Here is a 9,407-nt window from a genome sequence, read left to right on the forward strand (position 1 = left end):
ACCTATGTGTGTATGTAATGTCATTACTGATATGTATCTACAGAGACGGTTTAGGTAGGAGGAGACGTGACAGCTGGTGTAAGTGTCCATAGAAATTAACAGTGAAGATTCGTAACGCAAATATGGCGTCTTCCCGCCTTTCTGGTAACAAGAGCCAATGTGCCTGCTGAGCTGCGTTGCCAGTGATCCAATCATTTGGCTGCATCGTCAAGCCTGCTGCACACTGGGCAATACGGCCACCGCATCACCGGAGTGGTCGCCACCTAGTGGACACCGTATTACCTCAGAAAAACTCCCACAAGCAAGGTCTAGTAGTGGCTGGTTTGAAACATGGCGGACGGAGCATAAAATGCCATCTAACTTCTTAATTTGAACACTAAAAACGCTTCGTTTTAACTTTTTTCTAGTGTTACTGATAAAGATCATGTGTGAAAAGTATTGCTGTGTTTGGTGATGAATTTGGTTTTCGTAATTTCGGATCAAATCGTAATTGCTTGTTTTCTTGTCCACCTATCTAATGTGGACTATATGATGATAAAGTTGGAACATTATCGCCGTTTTTAACAGCTTAAAACGGCGTAATTTTTATATTTATCTATTGATTTTTTTTAGAAGATCTGCGGGAAATCCTTAAGTTTTTATCATCACCATAGCAACAGCTTTCTTTCCGGCAGGGTATTTTCCGGACGAGTTGTAATATGTGAACGTATGCGGAGGTTCTCAGATGCGGACTTTCTTCCGCACCGGACTGTCCGGACCCCAACCGCATACGGAATGCGGTTCTCCATAGACAATGAATGGTTAACGGTCAAACCGGATTCGTATTACCGTATTGTGCAGGGGCCTTCACACACGAAATGTTGCGCATGCGCAGTTGTGAAAAGCCGTTGCTCTAGTGCCGTTATGAAACTACTGCGCCTGCGCTCGGTCAAAAAAAAAGCTTTATTTTGACTCGTATGACACAACCAAGTCTAGTCTAGATTGATCAGTTTTTCACGGTGGTTTCAACCATATAGTTTTCACTACCGCTGGGTTCCCTCCCGTCCTATACTCAGTTTCCCCATTCATTTTTCCCATTGACTCTCACTAATCGCGAAATGGCACCCCGAAGGCGTCAACAAGATGGCGGCAACTGTCCTGTCTCCTCCTACCTAAACTGTCTCTGGTCTCTATGTGTTCAGGTGGCGGATAACAACTATTTGGCGCTGCAGAGCTTATATTATACCCCCTGGTGGCTGGTGTAATCTGTGTGTGTGTTCAGGTGGCGGATAACAACTACCTGGCGCTGCAGAGCTTATATTATATTATATTATACCCCCTGATGGCTGATGTAATCTGTGTGTGTGTGTGTGTGTGTGTGTGTGTGTGTGTGTGCAGGTGGCGGATAACAACTACCTGGCGCTGCAGAGCTTCTTCTCCAAGTTCCCCAACTTCACCCAGAACGAGCTCTTCATCTTCGGGGAGAGCTATGGAGGCATCTACGCCCCCACACTGTCCCTCAGGGTGGCTACTGGACACGCCAAACTCAACTTCAAGGTAACATACACTCACTTACACACTCACTTACACACTCACTTACACACTCACTTACACACTCACTTACACACTCACTTACACACTCACTTACACACTCACTTACACACTCACTTACACACTCACTTACACACGCACTTACACACGCACTTACACACGCATACATGCACACTCACACACTCGCACAGTTCAAAGAAACCATGAAGGTGGAATTAAAAAAAAGAAAAAATGTGGATACTGTGTGAACTCTTCATTGATATTCCAATTTTTTTGGAAAGCACACACACACACACACACACACAAACACACACACGGTGCCCAGTGTACAAGCCCAGTTCAGTGTGTGTGTGTGTAAGCGTCTTCTGTCCTGCAGGGCTTTGCGGTGGGTAACGGCCTCAGCAGCTTCGACCTGAATGACCAGTCGCTCGTCTACTTTGGATACTACCACGGCCTCTTCGGAGAGGAGTGAGTACATACTATATAACTATATAACTATACTATATTACTATACTCTACTACTATACTCTACGTCTACTTTTGATACTACCACGGCCTCTTCGGAGAGGAGTGAGTACATATACCATATTACATATTACTATACTCTACTACTATACTCTACGTCTACTTTTGATACTACCACGGCCTCTTCGGAGAGGAGTGAGTACATACTATATAACTATACTATATTACTATACTCTACTATACTCTATATCTACTTTGGATACTACCACGGCCTCTTCGGAGAGGAGTGAGTACATACTATATAACTATACTATATTACTATATCTACTTTGGATACTACCACGGCCTCTTCGGAGAGGAGTGAGTACATACTATATAACTATACTATATTACTATACTCTACATCTACTATACTATACTACTGAGTATACTACTGTACTATACTATACTACCACGGCCTCTTTGGAGAGGAGTGAGTACATATACTATATTACATACTACTATACTCTATATCTACTTTGGATACTACCACTACCACCTACTTCGGAGAGGAGTGAGTACATACTGTACACTATACTATATTACTATACTATATTATACTCTTTGGTATATTGCTATACTCTATACTACTTTGGATACTACCACGGCCTCTTTGGAGAGGAGTGAGTACATACACTATATAACTATACAATATAACTATACTGTATAACTATACTATATTACTATACTATATTACTATACTACATATTACTATACTATAGTAGTATTACATACTATATAACTATACTATATTACTATACTCTATATCTACTTTGGATACTACCCCGGCCTCTTCGGAGAGGAGTGAGTACATACTATACTACATATTACTTTACTACATACTACTATACTGTACTATACTATACTATATAACGGCCTATTCGGAGAGGAGTGAGTACATACTACTGTGCTACACATACTATGCCTTCCCCAGTCAACAGGCAAAGTCAAGGGTCCCGGTTTACTGATGTTTATTTGCACAACTCATTCATACACATGCAGACGTTGAAACACCGTAGAACTAAAAGAAGACAAGACAAAACAAAAACAAATGCTGAATCGTATGCACTCAAACACCAAAACAATAAGACATGAACAAAATCAAACTGACAAAAGACAAGGAACACATACCACTGTTCCCGCTTGTTGACTACGAAAGGATTTCGTTACTTGGGTCACTCTTCTTCTCTTAAGGTTTGACTTAAAATGCTTGCACTTAACTTCACAAGCAAACTTGAACGTGGAGCAGCAAGCTTACCCGCTACCGCTTCCATTTAGAAAAATCCCTAGCTTTACAAACAGGAAGTGACATATATCAACACGCAAGACAGGACGACGTCAAAATAAAGGTACCATACAGAAACTCAAAATAACAGAGTGCATATGGATGAACACAAAATAGAAATGCATTATGGATTTATAAATGTTAAATATGGAAAGTACTAAAATATATATATATAATTTTTTTTTTTTTTTTTTAATTTCCCTTTTTTACCCTTTGTGAACACACACATACTATACTGTATTGTACTGTACTATTCTGCTATACTACCACGGCCTCTTCGGAGAGGAGTGAGTATACTATACACATTGCTATACTACCACAGGTTATTTGGAGAGGACTGAGTAACAAAGCAACACCCTCATAGGACTACCTGATCCGAACACACACAGAAAAGTCTAATCAGTAGTGTGTGTGTGCCTCTGATTATGTGCAGTGGTTGTTTTTCGCTCTGCTAATCATTACTGTGTGTGTGTGTGTGTGTGTTTCAGTCTTTGGCGTGAGCTGAATGATAACTGCTGTAAAGACGGCGTGTGTAACTTCTACAACAACTCCAAAGAAGCCTGCTCCATCTCGGTAAGGAGAGGGGGGGTCTGCTCCATCTCGGTAAGGAGGGGGGGGGAGGGGGGTCTGCTCCATCTCGGTAAGGAGGAGGGGGAGGGGGGGGGTCTGCTCCATCTCGGTAAGGAGGGGGGGAGGGGGGGTCTGCTCCATCTCGGTAAGGAGGGGGGGAGGGGGTGTCTGCTCCATCTCGGTAAGGGGGGGGGGGGGTGTCTGTCTGTTGTGTGGGGGGGAGTGTGTGTGTGTGGGTGCATCCCAATATGCGGCCTTGCCTCCTCCACTTGTGCTTGTCTCCTCGTCCCGCCTCCTGGCCCCTCCTCTGTGGGGAAAACGATAAAGTTTCCCAGCTGTCAGCCTCGTCACAACAACTTTTGAGGGACTGTTTTTCATTCACCATCCCAATTGCAAATGATAAAAAGACTTAACAATTGAGCTTTTGCAAGATATTGAAATATAATGCTGTTGTCAGTGATGTCATCATGACGAGAAGCAAGTGGAGGAGGCAAGTGGAGGAGGCAAGGTCTCATATTAAAACGCACTCAGAGTGTGGAAAAGGTTGCATGTCCATTTGTGTCATTGCTGGGTCACATGATCTGTGTTGTCTATTGCATAGTGGTGCTAACAGTGCTGTATACATATATTATATTGCATGGAGTTACTGTAAATCAAGTTTTCCATATCAGCTGACTGGTCACCTGATGCATGCAAGGCTGGATTATAGTGCATGTATTGTGTGCATAATAAACTGTCAGTCAGTCAGGTGTTCAACATTGTATACTCGTCTGACCTTAACAAGTACGCACTCTATCTGGACTGACTGTGTGTGTGTGTGTGTGTGTGTGCTCTAACGTGTGTGTGTGTGTGTTTCCAGGTCAGCCAGGCGTTCAACATTGTGTACTCGTCGGGCCTTAATGAGTACGCGCTCTACCTGGACTGACGTGTGTGTGTGTGTGTGCTCTAACGTGTGTGTGTGTGCTCTAACGTGTGTGTGTGTGTGTGTGTGTGTGTGTGTGTGTGTGTGTTCTCCAGGTCAGCCAGGCGTTCAACATCGTGTACTCGTCGGGCCTTAATGAGTATGCGCTCTACCTGGACTGTGCAGGCGGAGCCAGATCTCAGAGCCGCTACCAGAGGACCATGACACACCTCTACAAGAACTACAGGAAGCAGTGGGCAGCCAATCACGTAAGACCAGGAAGCAACCACAGCCAATCATGTTAGACCAGGAAGCAACCACAGCCAATCATGTTAGATCAGGACCTATTGACAGACATTTGATTGTAATGTCTGTGTGTATTTGCATAGTGAAGTTCTGCTTCCTGCAGGGGTGTGTATGGTGTGGTGGGGTCCGTGTAGTAAGGTTATTTCATAATATTTTTATTTTTTTCTCCCCAGGTCTTGACCAGCTCCCCTACCCTGGGTGAGATTCCTCCCTGTAGTAACGTGTGTGTGTGTGTGTGTGTGTGTGTGTGTGTGTGTGTGTGTGTGTGTGTGTTCCAGGTCTTGACCAGCTCCCCTACCCTGGGTGAGATTCCTCCCTGTATCAACAGCACTGCCCAGAAGAACTGGCTGAACAGAGCTGACGTCAGGAAGGCTCTTCACATCCCAGACACACTCCCAGCCTGGGACCTCTGCAGGTAACGCGCGCACACACACACTGCTACCACCTGCAGGTAACACACACACCCCATGCTGTGTACACGCATACATACACACACACACACACACACACACTCTCAGCCTGGGACCTCTGATTCTTCAGACACTCATGCGCACACACCCTGGATACACACACCAACCATGGGATTTATGCAGGTACACCCACCCAGGGACTGGTAAACAGTCAGTGTGTGTTTAGTGCTTGGAGAGCAGTGTGTTGCTCTGTACCAGACTGTTAAAGTGATACTTTCCCATTTTTTGGAAATGCGCTCATTTTACACCTCCCCTTGAGTTAGTTAATAGGGTTGTACCGTTCTCCTACACTTTCAACCGTTCTCTGGGTATGGCAGTGCAAATTTTACCTCCAAGCTAGCAGTTAACATAGAGTCCTATGAGACCAGTTAGTCGCCAGCTGGTCTCATAGGACTCAATGTTAACGGCTAGTTTGGCGGTAAAATGTTCACTGCCATACCCAGAGAACAGTTGAAAGTACAAGAGAACCGTAAAACCAGAGAATCGTATATCAGAGTGAGATAAAGCTGGTGGGTTTTTTTCCGGTATCCACTTTAGGTCGGGTGAACGCCCCTTTAGGAGACCTTCGATTAGGAGACCTTCGGAGTCTTGAGGTATTTCCAAAAATGGGACCGTATCACTTTAAAGGAGTACATGTGAAGCTACTCTCGTTGGGCCTGAGGACTCAGGTCTAGTGTGTGTGTGTGTCCTCTAGTGACGTGGTGGGGGAGCAGTACGTGACCCTGTACCAGACGGTGAGGCCGGTGTATGAGAAGCTGCTGTCCCTGGGCCTGAGGGCGCTGGTGTATAACGGCGACACGGACATGGCCTGCAACTTCCTGGGAGACCAGTGGTTTGTAGAACAGCTCGGACTCAAGGTGAGACGCATACGTACACGTGTGGTACCACTGTACCGGTGTTCTGACAAGTTTTCCTACATTGGTGTTACTGTTTTGTATTTTACTGTAAACAATATTACACAGGAAAATATGACAAACGGGGTGTTAGATTTACGAGATGAAGGATATGGAAAATAAAATCGCATGGTCATGGATACAAGTTCTACCAAAAACCTGGATTTTTATTAAACGTTCGCAAAACCGCTAGCATAACGAGTCAGTTAGCTAAGTTGCCAGGGACACACTTCAATTTCTAAGACACACATACACAAATAACGATAATAAACACACAATTGTAGTGTAAATTGTAAATTTAAGTACTGTATTTATCTGTTCTCCGCTAATATTGCACAGTCTTAGGATCAGCTGGTGTTGACGTTTCTGGCATGTAGGAGTATTTTACAGAACACTGGCACTGTCTATGTGTTTGTCTTGGAATTTACAGTTCCTGTTCATGTGTGATCCCTTCCTTTTTTCTCGAATGTCAGTGATGGTCTGAATCTGTGGACTGTTGCAGCTTAATTGTTTGGAGACCACTGTACACAGTCTTAGTCAGTTTTAGTCTTGGAGTTCATGCTCCTGGGTGGAGTTACTGCCCCTGTGTGGAGTTACTGCTCCTGTTCTAATGCCCTCCTGTGTGGAGTTACTGCTCCTGTGTGCGAGTTCTAATGCCCCCCTGTGTGGAGTTACTGCTCCTGTTCTAATGCCCTCCTGTGTGGAGTTACTGCTCCTGTTCTAATGCCCCCCTGTGTGGAGTTACTGCTCCTGTTCTAATGCCCCCCTGTGTGGAGTTACTGCTCCTGTTCTAATGCCCTCCTGTGTGGAGTTACTGCTCCTGTGTGCGAGTTCTAATGCCCCCCTGTGTGGAGTTACTGCTCCTGTGTGGAGTTACTGCCCCTGTGTGGAGTTACTGCTCCTGTGTGCGAGTTCTAATGCCCCCCTGTGTGGAGTTACTGCTCCTGTGTGTTCTAATGCCCCCCTGTGTGGAGTTACTGCTCCTGTGTGTTCTAATGCCCCCCTGTGTGGAGTTACTGCTCCTGTGTGCGAGTTCTAATGCCCTGTGTGATGTGGTCCTTCTTCTCTCCTGGTTTCCTAGACGACGGTTCCGTACCAGCGCTGGCTGTGTGATGACCAGATCGCAGGATTCTACCAGAAGTTTGGAAACATCACCTTCCTCACGGTCAAGGTGAGCTGCTCACACTACATCACTACAGCACATTATATTAACCTGTTCACGGTCAAGGTGAGCTGCTCACTACATCACTACAGCACATTCACACTACATCACATTTACACTACATCACTAGAGCATAGGTAACATTACTCTAGCTCACTGCATAACATAATCTACATTAGATTCAATGTTTACCTGTTTGGAAACATCACCTTCCTCACTGTCAAGGTGAGCAGCTCACTACATGAACATCACACCACTAGAGTACAATACAACACACACTCGCACTGTTTAGTAGGGCTGGGTATCGCAGCCATGTTCCTGTATCGATTTGATTTCGATTCTTAGGGCTTTGAATCGGTTAATTTCGATTCATTCCGAATCTGTTCGATCCGTTCCCTTCTTGGTGCCAGGATTTCCCCCAAAAGATGCTGTTGCACATTTTTCTATAAAAATGTCAAAGGGCTGTGGCTTGACAGTGTTTAAGTGTTGCTAATTTGTAATAAGTAGGTCTAATTGACTAATACCCACTGGGTATTTTCCATAGACCTAAATTAAACAAAAAAAGAACAAGAGAAAAAAATCGATTTTGTGCCCTGTGAATTTTAAATGAAATTGATCGATAATCGATTATTTTACTCAGCCCTAGTTTTTAATGCATTGTGATTGGCTCTAACTGTTGTGTCTTGTGATTGGCAGGGAGCTGGTCACATGGTGCCCCAGTGGGCTCCAAGCCCCGCCCTCTCCATGCTGAAGAGCTTCCTGAAGGATGCACCTTACTGAGCACGCTCCAACAACCACTTCCTGTTCAAGTCCCTCCCCCTTCCCAATCAGGTCATGATTCCTCCTCTGGGGGAGGGGCTTGGTACACTGTGAATAAGATGATTGGATGATTCGTGTGTGTGAATAAGATGCTTGGCTGTGTGTGTGATTAGTGTTGTAAAGGGAATGTGAGTATGTCAATCAAATGTGAGCAGATTTTGATAAATAAACTGTGTAAAAAAGACTGTCGGTTGTCATGAAGTCCTTCTTTTACAGACTTGAATGCAGTGGTGTTAAAAGTAAGAATTACGGGTGACTTATCTGAGTAACCAGTAGACCTCTTTACATCTTTTACAACCAGCTGGTTCTGTGATGTTGGATCATGTTTGCGGTCCTTGTGAGTTTTTAGTGTTTCACTGTCTCCTTCATTAGGTACGATGGTGTAACTGGTGTAACTATGGCTATGTAATATGTGCTTGTGTTATACTGAACATTTAGCTTTGCACCTCTGCTGTAATGTAACATATTACAATGCAGGGTCTCTGGCTCTTGGGCACTACTAAAAAAAACAAAAAGTCATAAAAATGAAATCATGGTACGTTGGTTTGGTATCCTTCATAATATGATCCCTTAGGATGTGTTTTTATTTTATCTGTCCAGTAAGGTTGTCTGCCTGGACACCCAGCAGATTGGTGTAGCCCAGGGTTTCCCAAACTGTGGTGCGTGCACCCCTGGGGGTGCGCGGCCTGCCATAAGGGGGTGCGCAAGCTAAATAGAGCAATGGTGGATATGTGAGTTTTTATTGGAAAAGAGGTTTCCCCAAAACAACTGTGCATAATGTGCTGTGAATGCGCTGTGAATCATACTTGCGTGGCCATCAGCACATCAAAATATTCGCTTAGGGGGTGCGCGAACCACACTGAAATGTACAAGGGGGTGCGCAGAGGAAAAAGTTTGGGAACCGTTGGTGTAGCCAGTGGCCTGTTGAGGTGGACACTTGGCTGTAGTGATGCACTGCTGTGAATTT

The 9,407-nt window shown here is 44.6% G+C and overlaps 1 protein-coding gene across 1 annotated transcript in view; it reads left to right on the forward strand.

The window, feature by feature from the left end:
• The window catches only part of si:ch211-122f10.4 (cathepsin A-like), a 12,071-nt gene extending 3,446 nt beyond the window's left edge, over nucleotides 1–8,625 (forward strand). Inside the window, exons 4-11 of the mRNA XM_063189330.1 lie at nucleotides 1,378–1,536; nucleotides 1,907–1,998; nucleotides 3,808–3,892; nucleotides 4,907–5,059; nucleotides 5,375–5,511; nucleotides 6,261–6,423; nucleotides 7,541–7,630; nucleotides 8,318–8,625. Coding sequence (XP_063045400.1) covers nucleotides 1,378–1,536; nucleotides 1,907–1,998; nucleotides 3,808–3,892; nucleotides 4,907–5,059; nucleotides 5,375–5,511; nucleotides 6,261–6,423; nucleotides 7,541–7,630; nucleotides 8,318–8,401 — 963 coding nt within the window. The 3' untranslated portion in view covers nucleotides 8,402–8,625. The remainder of the gene's footprint in view (nucleotides 1–1,377; nucleotides 1,537–1,906; nucleotides 1,999–3,807; nucleotides 3,893–4,906; nucleotides 5,060–5,374; nucleotides 5,512–6,260; nucleotides 6,424–7,540; nucleotides 7,631–8,317) is intronic.
• Nucleotides 8,626–9,407: the final 782 nt, after the last annotated feature.

This window comes from Engraulis encrasicolus, chromosome 23 (genome assembly GCF_034702125.1).
Source record: "Engraulis encrasicolus isolate BLACKSEA-1 chromosome 23, IST_EnEncr_1.0, whole genome shotgun sequence".
Classification (NCBI taxonomy): Eukaryota; Metazoa; Chordata; class Actinopteri; order Clupeiformes; family Engraulidae; genus Engraulis; species Engraulis encrasicolus.